General features: G+C 46.8%; 1 protein-coding gene across 8 annotated transcripts in view; it reads right to left on the reverse strand.

Annotated features, from left to right (window-relative positions):
• Positions 1 to 27,389, reverse strand: part of EPS8 (EGFR pathway substrate 8, signaling adaptor) — a 1,868,600-nt gene that overhangs the window by 686,877 nt on the left and 1,154,334 nt on the right. For 7 of the 8 annotated variants that reach the window (XM_069628376.1, XM_069628375.1, XM_069628377.1 and 4 more), the window contains 2 exons: positions 20,210 to 20,292; positions 19,198 to 19,334 (listed from right to left, as the gene is read on the reverse strand). In XM_069628376.1, coding sequence (XP_069484477.1) covers positions 19,198 to 19,334; positions 20,210 to 20,292 — 220 coding nt within the window. The remainder of the gene's footprint in view (positions 1 to 19,197; positions 19,335 to 20,209; positions 20,293 to 27,389) is intronic. The other variant, XM_069628372.1, reaches the window with a different exon arrangement.

Here is a 27,389-nt window from a genome sequence, read left to right on the forward strand (position 1 = left end):
GTGCAGCCCATATCATCTTCAAATCCTTCTGCATCATTTACAAGGCTGTCAGGCTGAAGTCCACAAGCTACCTCACTGAGAAACTCAGCATCTCCGGAAGCCTGCAATTCACCAGAAGTAAGGGCATGTGCAGACTTTAACTCTGATGGGGTAGGAAGGAAAAAACCTATTCGACAAGACTCTGGAACCTCCTCCCCATTAACATCCAACTCTCCCTCTTGCTTCTACAGTTTAGTAATGTGCTCAAGACACTCCTCTTCAAGGTATGGCTCTTGCATAGGACCTAGAGTCCATACAGCATCCACTCCCCACCATACCCGAGACTGTGGGATCTGATCCCCAATGTTTCCGCCCCCGGTTGTTGAAAATTGTCCTCCGTCCCTTATTGTTAGATCCACACTTCCTTGTTTCTCAGAATCCTGACCATGTTATTCCCCCTGTGATTGAAAAGCGCTCTTTTGCTTCCCAAAGCTAGGTACCCACTCAATAAATACCCATATAATAATCATAATAAAGTGATACTCCAACCACCTATTCCCACTCTTTCATAAATCAAGTGGCTGAAGGCACACTTAAAACAGTATTTTTACAACAGCATCTAGTTTAGCTTGTTTATGGCTGCAATTAAGTGATTACCTTTCAAAAAACTGCATGGAAAGCAAAGATGTAGACTCATAGATCCTAGTGGGATGTGGTTTGTGTGGGGATGGGCAAGTAGTTGGTGGGAATGGCCACAGGGACTCGTTTGGCTATGAGCGGTCAATGGGTGGGTAAATAACCAAACACCCAGAGGCTGTGTCCCCTTCCTCACATATCTCTCTCTCCTTTGTTTCCCATGACAATAATGTTGACCCAAAGGCAGTGCTTTCAGCACCACCTAATAGCCAAATGGAACAAGTTACTTACCTGTAACTGTTGTTCTCCAGCATGGGTCTGGCATGGATTCACATGCTCATGAATATTCCCCGTCGTCAGGCTGGGAATCCTCTGTAAAGAAAAAACCAGTATCAGTTTCGTTTCTGATCTGTCTTTCGTAGTAATAACCAATCACTGATCTCTGCGTCATACTGACCACAGCCAATGACTGCCCTCTACCTAAGCCCCGCCTCTGGCAGCCATCTTCAGATTTGGAAGCACGTGAAGTGGCAGTATGACCAAGTGAAGAGCGCAGAGGGGTAGGCGGGAGGGTTCGCATGTGAATCCATGCCAGACCCATGCTGGAGAACAACAGTTACAGGTAAGTAACTTGTTCCTTCTCCAGCATGGGGTCTGGCATGGATTCACATGCTCATGAATAAAGAATACATAGCAGTACACACATGCACAACCACGGGAGGTGGCAAAGGCTCAACATTAAGCATTACATCAAACTCAACATTAAGCATCTTACCTCCTCACCAGGCTCACCTCAGGCGAACAGGTTGCACAGCACTAATTGGCCGACTCTGGACTCCTCCCTGGAATCCCGGTCGACGCAGTAGAATTTCGTGAAGGTGTGCGTCGACCTCCACGTAGCAGCCCTGCATATGTCCAGCAGGGGCACACCAGATAGGAACGCCGTGGTAGCTGCGATCGCTCTGGTGGAATGGGCTCTCGGACGGCCAGGCAGCGGTCGGTTTGCCAACCGGTGACAGTACATGATACAGCCGGAGAGGCATCTGGAAATGGAAGCCTTCGAGAGAGCCTTCCCCTGATTGACAGGTCCAAAGTTCACAAAGAGTTGTGACGTCTTCCGAAAACACTTCGTGCGGTCCACGTAGAACTTCTGCGCTCTAGCCACATCCAGCGAGTGCAAAGTCCTCTCAGCCGGCGACGAAGGCGACGGGAAGAACACAGGCAACACCAAGGGTTCGTTGAGATGGAAGTCCGACGGTACCTTGGGCATGAAGGAGGGGTGCGTCCTGAGCACTACCCTCGTGTCGTGAAAAGTCAAGTACGGGGCCTTGCAGGAAAGGGCCTGGATCTCTCCCACTCGTCGTGCGGAGGTGATGGCCACAAGAAACGCTGTTTTCCACGACAGAAATTTCAACGGAGCCGAGTGCAGAGGCTCGAAAGGAGGTCCCATGAGCTTGGTCAGCACCACGTTGAGCTCCCACGCCGGGGCCGGAGCCTTCACCGGCGGGAACAATCTGAACAGTCCCTTCATGAACTCTTTCACCAGACGATGAGACCACAAGGACGTCCGCCCCATGGTTCTGGTGTATCGGGAGATCGCAGCAAGATGAATCTTGATGGACGCGTGTGCCAGTCCAGCTTTGGCCAGCGTCAGCAGGTACGGCAGTACTTGCGGAGCCGTAATCCGTAGAGGGTTAATCTGTGCGTGGCACCAGACAGAGAACCTCTTCCATTTGTGTCCGTAGCATTTCAGAGTCGAGGACGCCCTGGCCTTTGCAAGAACCTCTCTGCAGTCGGCCGGTATGTCGTATCCTCCAAACTCTAGCGCTGCAGGAGCCAGGCGATTTCGGGTTGTGGTGGAGGATGGCGCCTCCTTCCCTGGAGAGTAGATCCGCGTCCACCGGCAGCTTGATTGGCGGAGACGCTGACAAGTCCAGAAGGTCCGGGAACCATATCTGCCTCGGCCACGCAGGTGCGACGAGGATCATCCTGCACTGTGACCTCTCTTGAGCTGGTTGACTAGCCGGATTAGCAGTGGCAAAGGAGGGAACGCGTAGAGGAACAGGCCCTCCCAGGGGAACGAGAAAGCATCGCCCATGCTCCTCGCCTGGGGAAACCTGCTGGCGAACCTCAGGCACTTGGAGTTGGTCGCCGTCGCGAACAGGTCGATCTGGGGTGTGCCCCACCGTCGGAAGAGGCGATCCACTAGATCCTGCCGTAGCTCCCACTCGTGGCACGAGCGCAGCTCCCTGCTGAGTGAGTCGGCGATGGTGTTTTTTATCCCTGCCAGATGAAACGGCACCAGAAACATCCTTTGGGCGACGGCCCAATGCCACAGGTCCTGCGCCTCCTTGGACAGTGCTGGGGACCTGGTTCCGCCCTGTTTCCTGATGTAAAACATGGTGGTGGTGTTGTCGGTGAAGATCCTCACCACCTTGCCCTTGAGGGACGGAAGGAAGGACCTGAGGGCCCAAAACACCGCACGGAGCTCCAGGACGTTGATATGTAGGGATTTCTCCGTCGGGAGCCAAAGGCCTCTTGCGTGCAGATTTTCGGTGTGCGCTCCCCACCCTTCCAGGGAGGCATCCGTGGTCACTGTCTCCTGGTGGGCTGGGGTCTGGAAGTCCATGCCCGCCATCAGATGCGCGCGGGTGCCCCACCACCGGATCGCTCGTCGGAAACTCTCGTCGAGTGTGATCCTTTCCTCGAAGCTGCCCGTCGTTTGGATCCAGCGCGCGTCCAGGAATTCCTGCAACGGGCGCATCCGGAGCCTGCACATGGGAATGAGGTAGATGCAGGAAGACATCATTCCGAGGAGGGACTTGATGGACCTCACCTTGGCCGCGTCGGCCACCAACATCCGCTGCACCTTGTCCAGGATGGTCCTGGTCCTCTCCTCCGACGGGGAGGCCAGAAGGGACACTGTGTTGAGCCTCACTCCCAGAAACAGAGCGTCTTGCGTGGGTACCAGGTGGGATTTGGCGTAGTTCACGGAGAATCCCAGGTCTGTGAGAAGTTGGACGGTCCTTGCCGTGTGAACCACGGCGAGCTCCCTCGTCTTGGCTCGGATGAGCCAGTCGTCCAGGTAGGGGTAGACGTGGATCCCCTCGCGGCGCAGCTGCGCCGCCACCGGTGCGAGGCACTTGGTGAACACCCTGGGTGCCGACCGTAGTCCGAAGGGGAGGGCTTTGAACTGGTAATGACGCCCTTGGACCACAAACCTGAGGAATTTTCGGTGCCCCTTTAGGATGGGAATATGGAAGTAGGCATCCTCCAAATCCAACGACGACAGGAAGTCTCCTTCCTCCAGCTGACCCAGGACGTGCTGGAGGGTGACCATCCGGAACTTCTGCGCCTTGATGAACTTGTTCAGACGTCGCAGGTCCAGGATGGGGCGCCATCCCCCCGTCTTCTTCACGAGGAAGCATCTCGAGTAAACTCCGGAGCCCCGAAGCCTCTTTGGGACGAGTTCGATGGCACCCTTCCTGAGCATCGCCTTTACCTCCAGGAGAAGTTGAGGGACGTAAAGTTCTTTCCTGGCCACGGGGGGGGGGCGCGCGGACACCTTCTTTGAAACTCGAGCGCGTGGCCCCGGGCCAAGGCGTCCAGCACCCAACGGTCGGTGGAGATGGACTCCCACACGCTGATGAAGCTCGCCAGCCGGCCTCCCACCGGGGTGCCTCGGTGGGGGCCCGACCCCACGGCCGGTTCAATCCTGCTTCGACGAGGCTTTGCCGCCTTGACCTCCTTGGCGACGACGGCGGGGTCCGCCAGACTTGCCTCGTCCTCTGTAGGCCTCCTGAGACGACGAGCGGGCCGCTTGACGGTAGGTGGAGAAACCGCCGCCGGAACCTTTAGAGGCGCCCTTGCCTCCGCTGCTCCGAAAGGGCGTCCGTCGTTGTTGCAGAACTCCAAGGGCCCGGGCCGTCTCGGTGTCCGTTTTAATGGCCTGAAGGGAATAGTCCACTGTTTTCCCAAACAGGTTGTTCCCATCGAAGGGCATGTCCAGGACTCTGGTCTGAACGTCTTGACGGAAGTCCGTAGCCTTGAGCCATCCACGCCGCCTAAGGCAAACGCCATTGCCCAACTGGCGGAACCCAGTGTCGGCGATGTCCGTCGCAACGGTAATGGCGTGGTCCGAAGCCACCTCACCTTCCTGCGGGATCTCCAGGGCCTCTGCCCTCTTGTCGTCCGGCAAGAAGTCCAGCAGGGGAGCCAGTTTGTACCAGAGCTCCCTGTCGTAGCGGGCCACGATAGCCAAGGCGTTGGCCGCTTTAATCGTCGTCGCTGCAGACGTAATGACTCTGCGTCCCATAGCGTCCAATTTCTTTCCCTCGCCGTCCGGTGGGGAAGTCGATGTGGAGGCCGCACCCCCCCCCGCTTTCTTCCTGGCCGCCGCGGAGACGACGGAGTCCGGGGTAGGCTGCGCCCGGAGGCACAGGGGGGCCGTGTCCGGGACCCGGTACTTCTTCTCGTACCGGTCTCTTCTAGCTGGCCTCGTGGAAGGGTTCTTGAGGAGGGTGAGGCCCTCATCCCAAATGTCGTCCAATAGAGGCACTGCAAGGACTGTCTCCCTCTTGGCCTCGCGCCGCTGATAAAGGAAACCTTCCTTCTTCTTCTCCTCAGGGCAGAGTTGGAAAAGCTCGGATGCCCTGGTGATCATGGAGTGGAAAAATCCAATCTCGTCGGGCGGAGAAGCCCTGGTGGGAGGCGACGACGGTACATCCTCGTCATATACCTCGTCGTCCGTACCCGTCGCTGCTGTGTCAGTCCCCGTATCATCCCCTCGGGTGGACGGGGTTGGAGGGCTGGAAGGGGCGCGACGGCTGAAAAGGAGGTGGAGGGTGGATCCTTCTTTTCTTGGTAGGGGGAACACCAGAAGGTCCCGGTTCTGGGTCCCCCGACGGGAGAGGTTCCGTCGGCAATGGTAGTCTCGTCCTTATCTCTGAGCATAAGGACTGTATAGCCAACAAAATGGCCGCCGAGTTGTCTCGCGGCGCTGGCAGAGGGGAATCCGACGGGCGATCAGGGGCCCCGTCGGTACCCTCGACGATGTCGTCGTCACCTGCGTCGGGATCCATCCCGACGGGCCGGTCTTCTTCCACGCCGAGGCCGTGGCTTAAGACCTCGACCAGCTCCTCCTCTGAGGTTGAGGCCGAATCTACGACGACGCCCTGCCCCCCCCTTTTTCTTCCCCACGGGGGATTTCACGGGGGTCCTATCGATGGGCAGAAAAGAGGACTCCCTCCGAGGTGGCAGGGAGACTCTGAGCCCCGAGGTCGCCACCACTGGTGTAGCCTCCACAGGCTGAGCCAGGGCCGCCGCGACAGTTTCGATAGAGGGCTTGGCCGGATGGATTAAGGCCTTCACCACCTTAGGTGCGCTCACCGCCTTATCCTTGAGGGGGGGGGCACTGCCTCGCTCCCCCTCCGCCTTCGAGCTCGACCCGGGCCTCTCCAGGAGCTTCGCCGGGTGCTCGGCCTTCCTCTTACCCGACCCAGAGCGTTGGCTCGTGGTTGATGGTGCCGGGGAGGGTGCGCCCTGCCTGGCGCCCGTAGAGCCCGACCGTTCGGCGCTCCCGGTGCCAGCGGACTCGCGGTGCTTGGCCTTATGTTGGACCCCCGTCGCCGGGGCGTCCTCAAAGGTCTTAGAAGACCGCTCGGATTTCTTCCTCTTCTTCTCGCCGGACGGGCTCTTCCCTTCTAGCCAGTTGGCGAGACGTTGATGGCGGTCCTTCATGGTCCGCTCCGACATGTTGCCGCAAAACGCACAGTCCTTCTCCACGTGCGTCTTGTCCTCATGTAGGCAGTAAAGACAAAAAGAGTGTTCGTCCTCCTTGAAGACGTTCTGCAGCTGGCATCCAGGGCAGACCCTGAACAGCTTTCCGGGCGTCGAGCTTCCCTTCTCCTGGGCCATGACCGGGCCTGAGAAACTTCTGGAGTTCTCCAAAAGCGTAATTCCACGAAAACTTCACCCTTAAGGGGCGCAGACGAATCCGACACGGGTCCCCGTTGATCGGATGGAGAGTCGGTGGAGCTTTAGGCTCTTTTGACCGAAAAAACGAAGTTTTTGAGAAAAAACATGAAAAAATTTGCACTAACGCTCGAGAGCAATAGCACGAGGATCCCAACACATGAACGCGCGGTAAAAATCTCAAGATGGCTGCCAGAGGCGGGGCTTAGGTAGAGGGCAGTCATTGGCTGTGGTCAGAATGACGCAGAGATCAGTGATTGGTTATTACTACGAAAGACAGATCAGAAACGAAACGGATACTGGTTTTTTCTTTACCGAGGATTCCCAGCCTGACGACGGGGAATATTCATGAGCATGTGAATCCATGCCAGACCCCATGGTGGAGAACCAATGAACAGCAACCCCCTTCAAGATATTTGTGTCATACTGTTGCAGCATCTAGCAAATGGCCTGATCGTGAGGGAGCATGAGATAGTGGGAGCGAGCAAGTGAAAGTGCATACATTAGCACTGGGTGCAGCCAGAGAGAGTGAGAATGTGAAAGTGAACGAAGGCGAGAGTGCATAAGCAAGTGAGAGGGCAAGAGGCAGGGAGGGTGAGAGGCAGCGACAGGTAGTGAGAGAAAGCTTAGTGACAGGTAGCGAGAGAAAGCGTGTGTGCAAGAGAGCCAATTCTAGGTTGGAGTAGGATATGCCAGGTACAGTTAGTAATCGCTCCTTAGAGATCTGTCACACTTTGTTGGATAACAATTAAACATTCATTAGTGCCTAGTGAAAAGATATGGTCTCTAACTATTTTATTTGGGAAGTAATGGGTTGACTTGCATCCCTTGCATGGATTTTTTTTTTTTTTTTTAACGGTCTACCTCTAGCCATTCACAGATATATTCATCTCTTAGCAGTCCAGTATTACCTCTAGGGAGAATATTACAACAAGCAATGTAACAGAACCAATCACGTTGTATTAGCTAGGTTTGCACTATAGATTTTTATAGGGCAGCGAAAGCCACCCTATACTTAAGGGGAGTCGGACTGCCAAAGGAACCTCGAAAAATTCTATTGTTATTAACTTTTGATTTGAGTGAAATTTTGAAAATAAGTAGGGATCCGCCCTCCAACCCCCAAACTGCAAAGTTTGATAAAGATTGGTTAAGAAAAAAAAAAGTTATTAAGAAGACAATCATTTTTTTTTCCAAAGTTGCGCTCTACTTTCCATTCATTTTCCCATAAACAAACAAGCTACATTTTAGCCGGCCCGCACAGTCCAAACCGCTGGACGGATTTGGACCAGGTCTAAAACAATGAGCATGAAGCGTTTAAAATTGGCCTTTTTTTGGTTTGGAGTTATTCCGTGCCGTAGTTTAAAATATTTGACAGAGAAGGGGGTGCCCCTTCTCAACAATAGTTATATCTCTGGTAAATTACCAAAACGATCAGTTTTTAGAAACGAAACAGCAGCCATCTTAGTTTTTGCTCAAAGCGAGAGATGGCCCAAGTTATAGCTGAGGTTATCGGAAAATGAAACAGGACAAAAGCCATTTGCAGTTAAAAAAACATGCAAATGCCATCTATCTAGAGGTGGGGGTGCACATGGCTAGAGGGCACCAAGTGAAATTTGGGAGTTGGAGTGGGTCTAGGGACTGAGTTTGTAACACAAAACTTTTCTGTAACCTCAAATAACTGACATCTCAAAGCAAACGTCATCACAGAAACAGCATGTATTGTGGTGGGAAAGGGAGAGGGGAGGCGAGGAGGCCATCTGTAGAGTGGGAGGAGCTGCCACAAATTATGGGGGCACATGGCGAGGGCCTGGGGGGGCAGGAAAGCATTTTTTGCCGCATCCCTTGTTTTATTTTTGAGGTTGGCAAGATTGCTCAAATATTTGGCTACCAGGATTTTACTCAGGTTGTCGTGTACACAGTGCAGACGCTTATCCACCAGACCACAAGCACTTGTTTCATATTGGGATTTAGCTTGCCAGGGATTATTTCACAACAATATTGCTGAGTTTAAAAGGTGAGCCACCACATTTAATGGAACATTTCCTCTCTCTCAGGTTATTTTTCTGGTGTTCATTGCGCTTTTCAAAAGTCCAACGCTATTTTGTCTTTCACACTTCCTTCTAAGCGGAAGGTCAAATGAACTACATTTGTATATTTCACGTTAAGATCCATGTTCACTTATTGTCTGTACGTTCATGTTTGCTAGTTTTGATTTTCGCTATGGGGCCAAATATACTGGCCATATGTTATTCATACAGCCGGTCATTATTTTCCCTTTTACATGCTGCTTAAATGTAGTTAGCTGGGGTTGTCCGATGTATCACAATAGTCACCAAGAGACGGTCCATAAAACAAGGGGCTTGTTCCACGCTGCTTAAACAAGTGTGTGTTCCATGGCAAATAACTATCTCGCTGTGCATTGCATAAAAACATTGTGAGTTCTCAAAGCCTAAACAAAGTTTGTTGTTTTGTTAAAGGTCTAAAAGCCTGCAATCTTTTATAGATAACAAAATCCACTGTCAAAACAGGTCAAGATCAACATGTGATTGATGAACGTCTTTGTGCAACGGTTTTGAAGTGTTTTAAAATAGAGTGGTGGTGCCCACCGGCCATGGCAAAGGCCAAGGCTGGTGGTCAGGTAGTGTTTTAAAATAGACAGTGGGCACGGCCAACTTGAGTTGCAGGGACGTTAAGGTGAGAACTTAACGCAACAAAACCCCTGAAATTCAGCTAAAGCCACTTTCAACTTTGCGCCCCCTGTTGCGAAGCCTGTGACCACAATGATGACATCACAGATGACATCACTGGAGACATCACTAATGGCATCTACGACAAACGCACAAGTCAATGTATAAAAAATTGGCACCTCTAACATGTTTTATTTCTATTTTAACATGCTAATTACTTACAAAAGACACGGAAGGAAATGTACGTCTATGTACATGTTTTCAAGCAAATGTTGAATTTTAAAACTTCATTCCTTTCTATACATATACACATTTAGAGTAATAATCCCATTTGTTACTACCCAAGTATGAACATTCTTCAAATATATTCTAATACTTAGTAGTTCCCTGTTGTAAAGCACTTCTCAAGTAATTTAGAAAAGGATAATTGTACACATTTTTCTCATAATAAAACATGTACTTGTTTATTTTAAAACTTCGTAAATAATTAGGGTTTAACATTTGTCACTATTTATTTCTACCACTTTTTTTGTGAATGTATATACAGATTATATTATCAGGCAGATCTATCTCGCACAAACAGGAACATTTTAAGTAGTATACTTTTTATAATTCCGTTATCTTTTTCCCAAGTACTACAAAGGAAAGCTTCATAAGTGATGATATGATGCATGTGTAGCTGTTTTAAATATTCTAAAATGCTAATATCACATTTGTAGAAACATAAGGGTGGTCTAAATATGGGCAAATACATAAAGTGATCTTATGTTTGATGCTATTATTTAAGTTGATACCATTGATGATGCTATTATCGATAATGTCCTAGGCGAGGTCAAAGATGTCACCAGTGATGTCATCATCGCGGTCTTAGGCTGTGCATCAGGGGGTACAAAGTTAAGGTGGCTTTAGCAGAATTTTAGGGATATTGTTGCATTAAGTTATCACCTTAATGTCCCTGCAACTAAAGTGTTTTCCTTCAACAATAAAAAAAATATATATATTTACGAGTCAAAAAGGCAAGAAGCCTCCATTCTTCAAACGTGCACTCCCCTCGAAGTCGATTTCAACTGATACACAGCAAAAGTTGCCAAAAATAAATGTATTGAGAAAATCCAACTCTTACACTGCCCAACGAAGTCGTAGAAAATATAAACTTTATTTGTAATGCAGTTTAAAAACAGCTTCCCAAAATGATGCCTGCCAGAGAGGCTGACTGACGCGTTTCGCCACAATCCTGTGGTTTGTTCACAGTAACTCCTCCGTGTTGGGAGCCCATTTGAACACATCCAAACATTCATTGACAATGAAAAGGTGACTCATGGCTACTGGTATTTCCGTCGGCCATGTTTGAACGGACTCAAGGATCGCACAGAATTTATAGGCACTCATCTAGTTGATGACTAGTGCTCAATGGTCCAGCATATACAAATGTAATCCAAACTGTTCCATTTGTCTGGTATGTTTTTGGCAAAACTATACAAGGCTTCAATTGGTGAAAATACAAATTTACCATTCACAATCGGTTGTAAACATTGTTGAAAAAAGCAGTGCAAAATGCAAGTTGCATATCATTTGATGAATAAACATTGGTACCTTAGTTTAGACTTCACAGCATTTGCATCATTATTTACTATATTATCGATGCTGCGGCCATGCTCCTACAATATCACAATTATATCCATTGTAAGACGTATTGCATGTGTGTCGGTGAGACTATATAAATCGCTGACCTTGTGTTAATCATGGGTCATGCATGTGGGTAATAATCATAGCAAAGTGCTCTTTAATGGATCTGATGGCCACATGTAACAATCATGAAGAGCAAACAAACACCTTACTGCCTAGGTCTACATGGGCGATGTGTGTGTCATCTTAAGTAAAATGTATGCAAATTAAGATACTGCTCGCAGACACGGTCGATATGGGCATAATCCCCAATAGGATTGTAATATGACAAATGGCCACATAGACACTGCCATCTCACTGTCAAGATCTTCATATTGTCGAGGAGACCCCTGTCCAATCTATAATACAATTATGATATGAAGTACGTACGAAGTACTCTTATGATAGGCCGAAACAAGGATCTATATGTCCCACTGGTAGCTGAAACATATAGGCTGAAGTGCAAATGCATGGAATAGAAATACAAAAATGCAAATGCATAGTGCAAATGTAGGCTGAATTTACATTACATTGTATGAATGTACCTCCATCATCTAATAAAGTGCACATGCATTGTGCTAACATATTGGATATTGACTATCTACTTAGTAAATGAATTCAATGGTAATAAAGTGCATTGTGCAAAAACAGACACCATTATCATTTAGCTATATGAATTTACATCCATCATGAAGTGCAAGTGCATTATGTTCAGATATTAGATATTCATAAAATATCTGCATTGTATACAATTCCAAAAGTAAAGTGCTAATGCAGTCTGTTAAAGAGTCACCACAATAATAGTAACCAATTTGCATATACAAGTGCATATTCAAGAGAGAATTGATATGATTTTCACTCACTACAAGATTAAAAACCCCATATTAAAAGAAACATATATAAAAGAACCTTTATGGCTCAACTCAAGGTATTCAGAGTCCTTCATTCACCTCTTAATTTCAGCCGGCATCATATTTTGTTACATGTTATACCAGGAGTCAAAAAAGTATTTATGATGGTATGCATCAAAAAATGATATTAAAAATTATAATTACAAAGACACACAGCAAGGAATGCCAAGAAAGGAAAGATATCAAAGAAAACGAAAAAGAGAAAGAGAAAAAAGAAAAAGGAGAAAGGCAGAAAGAAAAGAGAAAAGAAGAAATAAAGAGAAAATCGGAGAAAAAAGAAGAAAGTAAAGAAGAACAAACCCAAAAACCAAAAGCAAAATCAAAAAGATTTGGTGCTGACTCTCGAAACTATCAACAACTGTCATGACAACCTATACCCTTAAAAATGTATACAATTCTTCATCGACATTGTGGTCTGTAGGGTTTTTACTTTCAAAATCAATTATGTATTTTGTTTCCTCTTGTCGTAATAGTTTTTCACTATCACCTCCTCTCAGGCCCGTTACAACTTTATAAATGCCGAAAAATAAGAGTCTTGAGGTCACTGTTGTAAAATTATGAAAAATATTTGGCCATGGGATATGTTCAGTCCTTATTGACAATAGCTCTGATATGTTGCAGGATACGCACTTTTAATTTACATTTGGTGCTGCCCACATACCACTTCAGGCACGGGCATGTCAGGACGTAAACTACTAGCTCTAACTCACATGAAATTTTGCCCTTAATTTGCATGGGTACCTTTAAAGATAGGATGAGTATAACTACTCAATCAAAAGCATATTTGCACATTTTACATTTGCTACACTTAAAAAAAGCCATCCTCTCCACCCGAGAGCCAGTTTTTGCCTTTGCAGTTGTTATCCGGGACCATGTAACTTTGCACTACTAGGTCTTTGATGGACATACTTTCTCGAAAAGTTATGTCGGGGCGTTCTTTTAATAAATTACCCAAGTCTTTGCCCACCTTCAAAACTCTCCAATATTTGTTGATGATATTCCTTATGGTTAGTGAATGACTTCCAAAAGTTAAAATCAATCTAGTAGTATTCTCTTCTGTTGTATTCATGGAGTCAGATTTGGATATTGTCAACAAATACTGTCTATCCATATCTCGAACTTTAAGATGAGATCTTTCGATTACTTTTTTCGGGTACTGTTGTTGTAGAAAGTTGTGGGCTGTGAATGGGCTAGCTATATCGAAATCTTTAATATTGCTGCAATTTTATCTGATGCGTATGAATTTGCCATATGGGATACTACACAGTAGACTCTTTGGGTGTGCACTATTGGCATGGAGAGGAACATTTGCACCTGTAATTTTCCTATGTATCTCGCACCTAATCTTTTGTCCCACAATTTTAACATTTACATCTAGAAATACAGGTTCCATGTGATAATATCGCCGTAAAAATATCGCCATACAAAAATTTCGCCATATTTTTGCGGCGATATTACCCCATAGAACCTGCGGCGGACACCCCTGCAACCCCCATATATTTTAAAAGGGAGCGGGGACACCCCCGCAACCCCCCCCATCCATTTACCCCATAAATTATCCCCACCCAAAATATCGCCTATGGCCGTTCCCGATCACCATATGTACGGCGATATTTTTGGTGGCAATAATATTACCCGATACCTTGAACTCTCGGCCTCGTTGTGAAGGCATGAAACAGCGTTTGGCATCTGAACTCAGCCTACAGACATTGGCACCAATCACATGAGTGAATCGCGCCCCTGCAAATGCAGAATGGAGTGCACTCCCTACTGAAGATCAAGGTAAGCCCATAGGGGGGACATCACAGCACACAGTAAAGAGAAGGGAAGGGCCCAGGGGAATCGGGTGAATTCAGGTCTGAGTGTACACCTTGTATTTGACAGGTATTCCTCCGGGTGAAATAGGAGAAGTGAAGACTCGGGGTCAAGGGAGGCTCGTCCATCGCTCCTGCAGAGACACAGGTGAGTGTGACAGAACCACAAAGCGTCACAATTGGTCTCCCTGGATGTCTAATGGGGTTCTTGTGCACTTTGGGGAGGAAATATATTGTGGGAGTCACTGAGTGCCTTGTGAATAGAAATGTCACCATTTCTTCCTCCATTATATCCATTATATATAGTTAAGTTCGATTGTACAGTGTTAGTCAAGGGTTGTAAAGAATGTTGATCCAGAAGAAAATGAATGAATACCCTAATTAGTCTGACAAAGTCGTTTATTTTGCATATTTGTAAGCTCTCATGGAATGTCTCGACTTCCTCAGGCAGACATTCCATCTCTGCCTGAGGAAGTGGAGACATTGCACGAAAGTTCGCAAATATGCTAAATAAATTACTTTGTTAGTCTAATTAAGGTATGGACTCATTGTTTTCTTCTGGATCAACATTACATATATCAGATTTACCAGCTGGGTTTACATAATTTATCATAATAGTTCTTGCTCTGTTACACAGCATGCTGAATATTGTAATTTTTAAACCTCTAATTTAGTAACATGCAGTGAATCTAACTTTCACTGGCCACTAGGGAAGTGGAAAAAGACCATTATTCCAACATGCACGACAGGAATTGCAAAGAAAACAGTTGGGGCTCTTATATATGCATTCGCCAAGTATTGCCATTATACAGCCTGTTGCTCTCACCATTTGTCAGCTGTTTCCACTGTATCTTCCAATAGTTCATGTTATCTCTATGCTATACACATGTGCTGGCAGGTACCATCATATACCAGCCATATCCTTCATATGCTCCGGTGCGAACGTTCTTGCCAATGATACTCAGGGACTCACTCCATTGCAATTGGGATGTTTATGTGCACCACAATGCGAGTGCTCTATAGCAGGTTGTCTCTGTAACCATCTGATACAAGGTTGGTCCTCAATCCATCATTGATATGTTTACTCTAGTTCCCACCACCAGGTATTTAAAATATGCAGATGGATTAATACTGAGTGTTTGCCAAGTTATGAAGAAGTAGGGCTTTCACGGGTTGTAGGAACACAAATCGCTGGAAATTGGTACTATAGATAACCATCCCATCTCCCTGTAGACACAAAGATGTGGTAAACAGTAAACATTTACATAAATAGCTCAGATGTCTAGAGATGTCCATGTTGTCCATATAAGTGGTTTTGAGAGTTGGTAGAGTCTCAAATGATATCACCAGTGTCACTCTAGATGACTGCTCCAAGAGATCACTGTGGAGGTATTTGTGGGGTGTATACAAATAGCCATAAAACAGAAGCACCCTTTTATCACAAATTATTTTTTCTATATGCACAATAATGTGCAGGTCCACTCCTTCAGGTAGAAATGTTATACAACGTGTTATTACATAGTAGCAATTGTATCTGACCACACACCTTGCATACCATATACAAAATGGGTACAAGTGAACTCTGGCAACCACCCCTGTCAAATGTCAGGTCCATTGTATCTACGTTACACAACTCTCCATACTGGTGGTGCACTGATGTTGTTCTATCTCGATGGCTTTCCTATTGTGCACATGTAGAAAGTGTATACTTTCAAAGAAACTTGCAACACAAAGCCAACACTAGGATTGTAATGCTATACAGAATGTTCTCTATGCTGGGGGTGTCTGGGATGCGGAGGCACTGTTTGCAATCAAGGAACCAGATAAAGTATCTTGTCTACAGCATGGGCCTTGTCATACAAATCCCATGTAGAAATAGCTATTTCGTTCAGAGTGACTGCAGAGGCAGACAATTCACATCCACCAGACTGGTAGCAACAAAGGACAATGCCAGAAATGCAGAGGGGGTTGGATTGCATGTGGTTTTGTACTTTCTACACAGCATGCCATATTTTTTTGCCACAATCACACCTATTAGGCAATACTGAAATGTGAATTGAGTGCGCTTTCTAGTAGTAAAGAGCCAGGGAATTGAGCACTGCTAAATCAGTCAATGGCAACCCCAGGATCAGTTAAAAGTAACCATTTCATCAAAAAGAAACAAAGCTTAAGTGCTGCACTGTAGAATAAGAAATCAGTAACTGGAGAGCAGGTTTGATTACTGCTTTGTTAAAAGTCGGTCTTAAAAACGTTGCCTGGACAAATTGGGATTGAGGACACAAAATTACCTTTGCAAGCTGACTTCACATCATACCCATTGGATATGTCAAAGTCCACTCAGAAAACATGAATGCCTGCCAAACTAGCTTGCACTAGCACACACAATTGAAGTCCCATAAAACACGGTGCATTTTGTATGAACTGCAAGTCAAAGTGTGAACGGAGAGTTTTTACCAAGAGAAACAGTGTCTATTTTCTGATATTAACCAGATAGGACAAGTAGGTTCTTAAACAGCAACCACATCTGCAGCTCTTTCTATGCGCAGGGCTTTTAAAGAAGGACCGTACCTGACCGTCCTTTGAGATTAGCTTGCACCCATCTCTCCCAGATGGCACACTCTGCTGTAATTGTCAATGTCTGAATCCACAAAGAGGCAACTTGACACGTTTGCCTTTCCGTCAAAAGCGATTTTCAATTATCTTTTTGAAACCGTGAGAGTGGGATCACAGATATTGGAGTGGTGGGTGAGGAGCATTGTCCTGCGGGACTCACAAGCATCACTGCTGCAGGTATGGTAATGCCTTGAGCAGTCTTATGGGATGGGAAATTTGGACCACCAGAGTAGGAGCATATCATCAGGTTTATTCGGGCTAAAATAAATCCATCAAACCACAATTCCTATATAAAACACAGTGAAGCTCAAACATAAACACCAAGTAAAACAAAATAAATGTAATCTCAACTTACAATTCTTAAGTATTATAAACACTAAAATATACATAAATAAATATTCTTATAATAAAAATCCCTCCGTTGGGGAATTTGTAGGCACACTAAATCAGGTAAAAGGACCTCAAAGCAGCAAAAGATAAAAGTTGTAAAATGTGAACAACCTTATTTCATAACTTTCAAGATCACCATAAATAAGTGACCACTCTAAAGGTTGCATCTGCTGTGGTTGTTGATTGAAACCAGAATGAGGCACTGGTTATAGTATGCATAGCAGAACTTCTCAAAGGAGGCCTCAGCCAAGCCCTTCTTGCTCCAGCATATAGCGGACCTGAAAATGTTATTTACTATTCGCAAATCAAACCATCATACCAAGCATCGTCCATTCCAATGTACAGTAAATGCAGCTAAAAGTAAGGTGCCCAGTCTTCGCTTAATACATAACTCCTTTGCAAAAGCCGACTAACATCCATATAAGGGATTGTGGTCCTAACATTTTAAGAAGCCCTTCTTAAAGGAATCTAAAGTTCTTGGCTCCCATAACGCGTAACAGGTAGCAATGATATGAGTTACCATGTGAGAGAGACAGACACAGAGGCATTAGGAGCTAAAAAAATGGGATCTGTGTGTAAAAGGCCAGGTCTAGAAGTGAAGAGTTGCAGGATGTTTTACCTTGTAAAGTCTACACCCTCCTTCCCACAACTAACAGACTGCCTTCTAAGACCTCCCTTCACCTTACACTACACACAAACCACCAACAGACGGCTACCACTGGCCTAGCCATTTCCACATCAACAGAAACAAGCCACAACTAAGCTCTTCTCTCTAGCACCATCATACACTCACACATCAGCAGTGAGTTAGAACCAAAGTGCTCTAGTCTATCAGATTTTGGGTGCTTTCCTATTGCTGTAAGCGGAGGAGTAGCTGAGCTACATGGCTGCCCCTAAAACCTGTGTGCTGTGCCGCAGAATCCGGCATCGCTTCTGCTGCTCATGATGTCAGGGAAAGTGGCATTCAGCCACCAGGAGCTCAACAAGCACTACACCAGCTTCACTGGCTCAGAGTATGGGAGATGGATTCAAGAGCTTGGAGCAGAAAATCCACTCAGGCAAGGTGTGCTGCAACAGCACTGCTGAGTGAAGGTAAGATATCTGCTCTATAACTATTGCATGAGCTGTCCCAGCCTATCAACTTCAATACAGCGTTTGCCTCTTCCCTAGCTGCTCTTCAGCTTTGAATGTCTCCACACTAGACATTTCTGCTTTCTGTACAATGCCTATGCTACAATTTCTGTTGCATGCATTGCCTTGCTCCTCTCCCTCATCTGTTCAGACCATGATCTGCCAAAGGGCCATGCTTCCGACAGTGCTTTAATTCAAATACATACGGCAGGAGGTGCTATTCAAATAAGATGATCTCCAGTATTCAAAATCACCTGTTGTCTAAACTTTCATATATTTAATAAAATGGCCATCAGATCCATCTGTATATTTCCACATACAGGAATTGGAACATGCATTTAACTACTTTGCTTTATTTTCCAGTTGTTTGAATCTCTTTATCCAACTAATTGACTTCTGCCCTACAGGAGTAGACCAGAGGCTACAGTACCCACTCAGCCTTCAAATATTACATGGTCTGTGAAGAAAGAGAAGAGGCACCCATTCCCCTTTCGCAAACTGCTACCATATTGCGAGAGGATATGAAACTGGTTTGCAATCTAGTCTATGGAAAAAGCCCAAGCACAACCAAAGTCCACCTATGACAAAAAGGTAAACTTGAGATCATTTTCAATAGGACAAATAGTATTAGTCCTCCGAACTACCTTGAAAACAAACTTGTCTCAAATTGGCATGGCTGTATGAAATATTAGAATGAATAGGAACATGTACCTATAAGGTAGCCCAACCTGACAGGAAACAAAAGACCCATCTCAACTGCATAAATCTCAAAAGAGCGGAAGAAACATCCTTCGACCACCAATGTCACAATACTACCTTGTTTGATACCAGAAGACATAGATAACTTTGAAATAATTCCCCAATAACTATCTAGTCAACAAAAAGAAGATTTAAAAGATGTAGTCACAACATTCAACAACCAAGCACAACCCAGAAAGAACCAAAACATGAACTAAGCCTTTAATAAAACCAAATCCTCTCTAGAAATTCAAGCATTATCATTGGTACACTCAACTTGCAAGTGCACTGGGTTCTAGTGGCCTGTTGACTTGAGCCTGCACGCCATCCTTGCATTTAAGTTGGAGCATGATTTTGCAGGCAAGTGAGATGAAAACAAGACTCATTTAAAAAAAAGTATGTTTGCCCAGCATTATTTAACATATACGATTAGATAACTGGATATTGACATCAAAATGTGACGTTCTCAAACATTTTTGCTTAGAGGTTTACATTTCAATACTGCAAGACACTCAAACTGTGCAACCATAGCCAGAAAAGAATGCAAATGAGAACGATTGGTAAAAATATCTACATGACAATGTGAGCCACATTTGCCATACACAAGTAATTCTCAGTATCAAAGTAATTTCCTAATAAATGCAAGACACAAACACTTACAATCTCCTTGGTCACTTGCCCAAGCGGACCAGGCTGCCACACGACTTCTAACATCTACTTGAGTATTAGTACCTGGAGGAACAGGTGCCGGAGCTTTTGGGTGAGGAGGGATGGAATTGTCACTTTTCACAATCATCCTAAACAAGAAGAACAGGTTTTATGCATACGATGCACATTTATCTCACAGGTTCCAAAATAACATGTGAACAGTAATCTTTGCAGAGAATGTCAGTTGTTTACATTTCTTTAAACAATCTAAAAAGATTTCATAACAAAACGAACTCCTCCTCTGGTGAGTCGTTGCAAACCTGTACTACCATTATGAGTAAAACCAGAAACATTGATAGACCCCAACAATGTGTTAGAGAATAGACTTTTCACAGAAAGGTTTCTCCCTCCACCCATCCGCCTTCTGAATTCCGAGAATTCAACCAGAACAAATGAAAAAAAAAATCTAAATCTTTGCTGTAGCATTCAATACACTGTATGATGTATTGACACTCAGAAATCTCTGTAAAGTGACTCATTGTACACTGAAAATCTATCTGGCACCTTTGGGACGCCAATGACGACAGAAAGGCAAATATGCTGGATAAATGAATGTTAGTTATCAGAATGGCTGGAAGCCCACTGACAGAGCACAAAGTCCAGATAACAATGCTTCCTGAGTTTTTACTATATGTAGCAGTATTTTAACATACAGTACATTTGATTATCCAGCTTGGAAACAGTAATCCATCATTATTTTTAAATGATGAAACGTTCTATTACTGGCAATAGGAGATGCTAAGATGGTTTACTAAAAAAAGGGACATTCATGGGTGCATATGGCTTTACTACAACAGAGCATGTGTTTTGGTCATGCTCCAGATATCCTAGCTATAAAGAGTTCATCATCTTTGTAATGGAGTGGTGTTACTTTCTATAATTCTTTGAGAAAATGTGCAAGGTTCTTTGACAGATAATTCCATCCATTGTTGTAGGATCAATTTTCAGATTACAATATATTTACCTGAGTGCATCAGGTCTTTTCTTCTGTTTTCCACTCTTTAGGTCACTGATTGCACTTTCAATGTCTTGATGGATAAAGTTTGCCTATGCACATAGGTAAAAGAAAAGCATTATTTTATCCTGAAGAGTTATACATGTAATCTTTAGTGATAAACCAATACACTCTAGTCATAGATCAAGTGAGTATTATCCCCGTTCTGGGAAACTATATTAACAATAAGAATGAAAGCTTAATTTTACACAAGTTACATTTAAAAAAAAATGTTTTAAAAAGAAAAAGAACGGTGAAAGAATGAACAAGTTATTCTCTTACCTGGTAACGTTCTTTCGATGGGATGGTCCGACGTATTCCATTTCTATGACAATCACCACAGATGTGCTGCTTCAGAAAATCTTTCGGCGTCTGCGTCCTGCGTCGATGTCGATACGCCGCCCTCGAAGACCTCTTCTGCTAGTCTAACCACACAAAGCCTTGCGGAAACGTAAGCTGCAATCTCATAAATTCTGTAGCGGGGAAGGCAGGGAGGGAGCGATATGGAATACATTGTCGGACCATCCCATCGAAAGAACGTTACCAGGTAAGAGAGTAACTTGTTCTTCGAGGGGATTGGGTCCTCCGACGTATTCCATATCTATGACAGACTCCCAAAGCAGTACCAATGCAAGGAGGTGGGAAAAGAATTAAGAATACAGAAATTTAGAATGCCCAATCAAATTGCGGAGCAAAGGACTGCCTTGCCAAAGGCCAGATCCAGCCCACGGATGGAATCGAGGGAGTAGTGACGTACAAAAGTATGGACCGAAGCCCAGGTGGCTGCATCACAGATGTTACGAATAGGAACACCCCTCTGCAGGGCAGTAGAGGCAGCCATAACCCTGGTAGAATGGGCCCGCAAGCCGACCGGTGGGTCCTTACCCGCCAAGCGGTAGCATTCAGAAATAGCCAGAATAATCCAGCGAGGCAAAGTCTGCTTAGTCAGAGCTTGTCCCAAACACTTTCCAGAGTAACCAATGAAGAGTTGATTGTCCACTCTGACCCGGTACATGCGTGAAATATAAAAGCTTAAAGCTCTCCTAGGATCGAGCCTATGGAGCCTCTCCTCTTCCTTACTAGGATGCGGAGGAGGATAAAATGCCAGAAGAATAACCTTCTGGCCTAAATGAAATTCCGACACTACCTTCGGAAGAAAGGAAGGACGAACTCTAAGGACAACCCTGTCCTTATGAAATACAGTGAACGGTGGCTTAACTGAAAGTGCCTGTACCTCACTCACTCTGCGAGCGGAAGTGACCGCAACCAAAAATACAGTTTTAAGAGTTAACAGTCTCAAAGGGCACGAATGCAAAGTCTCAAACTGAGCACCAATCAGAAACCGGAGGACAAGGTTCAAATCCCAACCGGGCACCTGGAAAGGTGACAGAGGGAACACATTAGTGAGCCCTTTTAGAAACTGAGAAATTAAAGGGATTTTAAAATAAGAACACTCTTCAGATGAGCGCTAAATATGGACAGCGCCGCCAGGTAACCTTTAACGGTACCCACTTGCAAGCCCCTGTAGGCTAAAGAAGGGAATAGTTTCTTACCTGTAACTCCATTTCTCCAGCATTGGTATCTTTCATGGATTCACATGCTTAGAATATTCCCCGTCGTCAGGCTGGGAATCCCCGGTACATTATATAGACCCTTTCCCGTAGGAAAACTTTTTCGACGCTATGCGTCCTATCCACCTCGTTTTGTATCATGCGTGCCCGCGCCGTCAGGACGCCATAATATAAATACAGGACCCGCCCCCGCGCTCCCTCAGATTTCGGCCCCCAAAGTAGTGGGGGAACCAGTTTGCATGCTCAGGGGAGGCAGGCGGGCGCATGTGAATCCATGAAAGATACCAATGCTGGAGAAATGGAGTTACAGGTAAGAAACTATTCCCTTCTCCAGCATTGGATCTTTCATGGATTCACATGCTTAGAATAGATTACATAGCAGTACCATCCCGAAAAGAGGAGGCGTGCATGCAAACTCACATACTTTCCTCACAATGCCCGTTCCCTATGGTCGTGTACCCATCAGCAATAGTTAACATAGAGAACGAACAATATTCAATCATAATTGCAACAAGATCTAACCCCTCAACCGGGGCTTACCTTATTGGAATAGGTGTCGAAGCACCGCCTGTCCCATCCGAGTATCTTCGGCATGTTGTTGTGGCAGGCAGTAATGGCGGGTAAAAGTGTGTGTAGCCGCCCAGGTAGCCGCCATGCAGATGTCCCCCAGAGGGACTCCAGACCACAGCGCCGTCGACGATGCCGCCGCTCTAGTTGAATGAGCTCTTGGGCGTCGCAGAAGAGGCTTCCCAGCCTTGGAATGGCAGTACGAAATGGTAGACGATACCCATCTTGACAGTCCTTGCTTTGAAATAGCTTTGCCTTTAGCACCCAAACCATAGGCCATGAACAATTGCCTCGTTTTCCTGAAAGGTTGTGTGCGATGCAGATAAAACTTGAGAGCCTTTTTCACGTCTAATGTGTGTAACGTGCGCTCCGCTCCCGAGCATGGCTCTGGAAAAAACGTAGGTAAGACAATAGAGGAATGTTTATGGAACACTGAAGGAGCTTTCGGTATGAACTGTGGGTTAGTGGCAAGGACCACCTTGTTCTTGAAAAATCTTAAGTATGGTGGGTCTACCATTAGAGCTTGGATTTCCGAAATACGTCGGGCTGAAGTGATGGCCACCAGGAAGGCCAATTTCCACGACAAAAACTTTAGAGACGATGATGACATTGGTTCAAAAGGAGGTTTCATAAGAGACGCTAACACCAGATTGAGGCTCCACACCGGAGGAAATCTCTTCTCGGGAGGGAAACTCCTAAACAGACCCTTAAGGAAGTGCTTAATCAGGCGGTCGCTGAATAATGGCGCGGAATGTCGTTGACGTGTAAACCTGGAGATGGCGGCCAGGTGTACTTTTATCGACGACACCGATAAGCTCTTTTGAGCTAAGAACAGCAAGTATGGAAGGAGCTGTTCCGGCGTAATCGACTGCGGAACCAAACCTGGGTGATCCCCACACCACTGACAGAAACTCCTCCATTTGTACGAGTATGAAGTGTTTGTGGAAGGTGCTCTTGCCGCTTGCAGAATACGACACTCCTCCGGAATCGTTAGCTGACCAAATTCGGCGAAGTCAGGATCCAGGCCGTCAACTTGAGGCTGTCCGGGTCGTGATGCCAAACAATATCCTCCTGTCGAGACAGAAGGTTGGGGATCTTCCTGAACCTCATTGTCTCCGCCGCCGCCATGTGCAGCAGGTCTGAAAACCACACCTGTCTGGCCCAATACGGGGCCACCAGAATCACCCGACATGGGTACTTGAGGATCCATTGCAACGTCCTCCGGATAAGAGGAAATGGAGGGAATGCGTACAGAAATTTGTTCGTCCATGGGAAGAAGAACGCATCCCCCCCAGTGAGCCCTGCTGAGGCCATCTGCTTGCATACTGCGGGCATTTCCTGTTGTCCTTCGTCGCGAACAGATCGATGGAAGGATGTCCCCACTTCTTGAATACATGTTGTAGTTGCTGGTCGTTCAGCACCCATTCGTGAACTTCGTTCATTTCCCTGCTGAGGGCATCGGCCTCCACATTTCTCACGCCTGGCAGGTGGAACGCCAAGATTAGCATGTTGTGTTGCAGGGCCCAATGCCAGATTTTCTGTGCCTCCATCGACAGGGACCTGGGACGTGTTCCTCCTTGTTTCCGTAGGTAAAACATTGTAGTCGTGTTGTCCGTCATGACACGCACCACGGAGTCTCTCAATTGAGGAAGAAAAATATTTTAGAGCCCACCGCACTGCTCTCAGTTCTAGCAGGTTGATATGCAGGGAGGACTCTTGTAACGACCACCGGCCTTGTACCTGTAACGTATCCAGATGAGCTCCCCATCCGCTCAGCGATGCATCCGTCACCACCGTCTTCTGGAACTCCGGTTCCACCAGAGGCATTCCTTTCGTTAAACGAGTAGAAGCTCTCCACCAACAGAGTGCTTGTACCAGTTGTTCGTCGATGACCAGTCTGTCGGACCAGCGACCTTGGCTCTGCGCCCAACGGTCCGCTAGAAATTCCTGGCAAGGCCTCATAAACAGACGGCAGTTGTTTATCAACGGAATGCAGGATGACATGGTCCCTAGCAGGGACATGTATTTGCGCACCGACACCCTGGTACCGCATCTCCATTCCGACGCCTTGCTTTGTAGCTTCTGTATCCTTTCGCTGGATGGTTTTACAAGGCTTGTGTGCGTATGAAACTCTGCTCCTAGAAAGACCAAGGTCCTCGGAGGCTCTACGGAGGACTTGCTGAAGTTTATCGCGAAGCCCAGTTCCTGTAAGAGGGACATCGTGGCCCCCAGACTGTTTCGTGTTTGTTCCATGGACGAACCTCTGACCAGCCAGTCGTCTAGATAGGGATAGACATGGTGACCGTCCTTCCTTAAATGGGCCGCTATAGGGGCCAAACACTTGGTGAATGTCCTGGGGGAGGACTTGAGACCGAACGGGAGGACCTTGAACTGAAAATGCTTTCGCCCGACGACGAACCTTAAATATCTCCTGTGTCGTGGACGTATTGGGATATGAAAATATGCGTCCTGAAGGTCTAGCGACGACAGATAATCCATGGGTTGCACTGACCTGATAACCTCCTGGAGCTTTAGCATTTTGAATTTTGAGCTCTTTAGCCATTTGTTGAGTACCCTCAGGTCGAGAATGGGCCTCCATTTTCCATTTGGCTTCTTGACAACGAAGAACCGGGAATAAACCCCTTGTCCTTCCTGTGCCACAGGAACCCGTTCTACCGCTCCTTTTTGCAGCATAAGCGCCACCTCTTGTCTTAGAACTCGAAGGTGGGGCTGGGCCGAAAACACTGGCGGAAGACTTGGAGGCTTGTTTTTGAATTGCAGCGCATGACCCATGCGAATCGTGTCCAGAACCCATCGATCTGTGGTGATGCATTTCCATTGGTCGATATGATGAGACTCGACCCCCCAGGACGTTCCGAAGGCCATCATTGGTTGCTGGTTTGCTTGTCCTTCGTCGACGAGGGACCCGAGCCGCGTCTTCTGGAGGCTTGATAATCTCTGCCTCTACGTGCCGACTGGGATGCCCGTCTGTAACCTTGTGAGGAGCATGAGGGCCTGTTAAATCCACGGTCCCTAGAGGCTCCAAAGCGGGAGTTTCCGGAAGCACCCCTGAAGGGGCGAAAAGAGCGAAAACTTCTACCTGTCTGGAGGGCGCCGAGAGACCTAGCGGTATCCGTGTCTTCTTTCATCCCCTTCAAGGCTTCATCTACCTTGTCTCCAAACAGATGTTCTCCTTCGCATGGCATGTCTAGGACTTTGTACTGGACTTCAGGTCTGAAAGTAGTACATTTGAGCCACGCTTGTCGACGCAGTACTACGCCATGATTGATTTGTTTGAAACCAGCCTCTGCTAGGTCCACCGCAATATTAATTGCGTGGTTGGAGGCCTCCTCACCATCTCGTACTAGCAACATGGCTGCTTTTCGATGTTCTTCCGCCAAATGTTCTAGGATAGGGGCTATTTTATGCCACATCTCCCTATCGTATCGTGATACAATCGCCAAGGAGTTGGCGGCGCCGACTGAGAGCACCTTTTTCCCAAAGGCGTCCTGCCTCCTGGCCTCGCTTTCTGGTGGGGTTGAACATTTTTGCTGTGCTCTGGCCTTCCTAGCCGCTGCCGCCGATACCACAGAGTCTGACAGAGGCTGCGATGTTAGACATTTTGGAGTGGACTCCGGAGCTTTAAACTTTTTCTCAGTACGCCCCTTAATAGCCGGTTCCGCGAACAGATGACGCATCGTCTTGAGGCCTTCTTGCCACACGTGGTCCAGGATTGGGATGGCAAATACCGATTTCCTCCTTTGACCCATGTGATCAAAAAGAAAACAGTCTTTCTTTTGCTCCTCAGGAATTAAGCCGAACTCGGAACACGCTTTTCCCATCATTGCATGGGAGGCTCCCACATCATCCGGAGGAGATGGTTGTGCTTGGCTCCTCGTAGACTACCTCTACATCCGAATTCCATGTTGGGTCTCTCGACGGTGACAGGGAAATGTCCGACCCCGAGTCACCTCATATAGAATCGGACTCCGATAGCTCACCCTCCTCCTGCGCTCGAGGACGATCCTTCACCGCCTGGGAGGCCGACGGGCTTCTGGTCGTCGAGCGAGCTGCTTGAGCTTGCTCGTCGACGGAAGGTGCAGAAAATATCAACGATGAAGTGCCAGGCTGAGGGATCTGCGTATCCAGACGCTGCAGGAGCTTCTGAAGTGTATTAAGCACATCCAGAGACAAAACCGTCTGGGGGGTCAGCAACGTCGAGGATAGAGGGGCCACATCCCCACTCGCACTCATCGTCGACGTATTGGAAGGCCGTAAGCCCAAGTCCGACAGCTGCATAACCATGCCACATTCTCCGTCCACCGACGACAGCGACAAGGCCGTGTCTGGCTGCAGTAGGACCTCAGGGGGGGCCGGGTCACAGACCTCTGGCTGCCAGGCCATAGATTGAGTCACCGTCGACGAGGGAATCCCCAACGCTGCTGCCTGAATAGTAATAGGCATCGTCAGCGACACCGGGTTCGACGAGCAAGTAGCCGGCACCGAGCCTTTAGACTTCGTAGCTGATTTTGTCGCCGACTTTCCTGCTGAAGAGTGTCGACTCACGGAAGACCTAGGACGGTCCCCTGAGGAGGATTTTGATGCCGCTTGCCTCTCCGTCTTAGAGGATGAGGACTTTTTGTGTGATGAGGAAGACCCAGCATGCTTCTCCGTATTCTTGTCCGCAGGGAGTTTTTCGACAGGCCGCACCTTCTTCGAGGGAGGTTCCGACTTGTTCCTGGAGGCCGTGGAGCCAACTTCTGATGCCGGATAGGCACCCGCTCCGTCGTTAAGCCAGTCGACCAACCTTCTTTTTCGGTCTTTAAGGGTTTTTTGGGAGAAACCCTGGCATATCTCACATGTATCCGCCGTGTGGTGCGGGTGGAGACAGTAGATACAATCCATGTGGGCATCACCTTCATAGACTTTTTTGAGTCCACATGTCGCACAAGGACGAAATAAAGCTTTTCCGGACATATTTTTTCCAGAATGTAACGTCGCCGAAGCGAAAA

This window comes from Ambystoma mexicanum, chromosome 12 (assembly GCF_040938575.1).
Source record: "Ambystoma mexicanum isolate Mex_15411 chromosome 12, UKY_AmexF1_1, whole genome shotgun sequence".
Classification (NCBI taxonomy): domain Eukaryota; kingdom Metazoa; phylum Chordata; class Amphibia; order Caudata; family Ambystomatidae; genus Ambystoma; species Ambystoma mexicanum.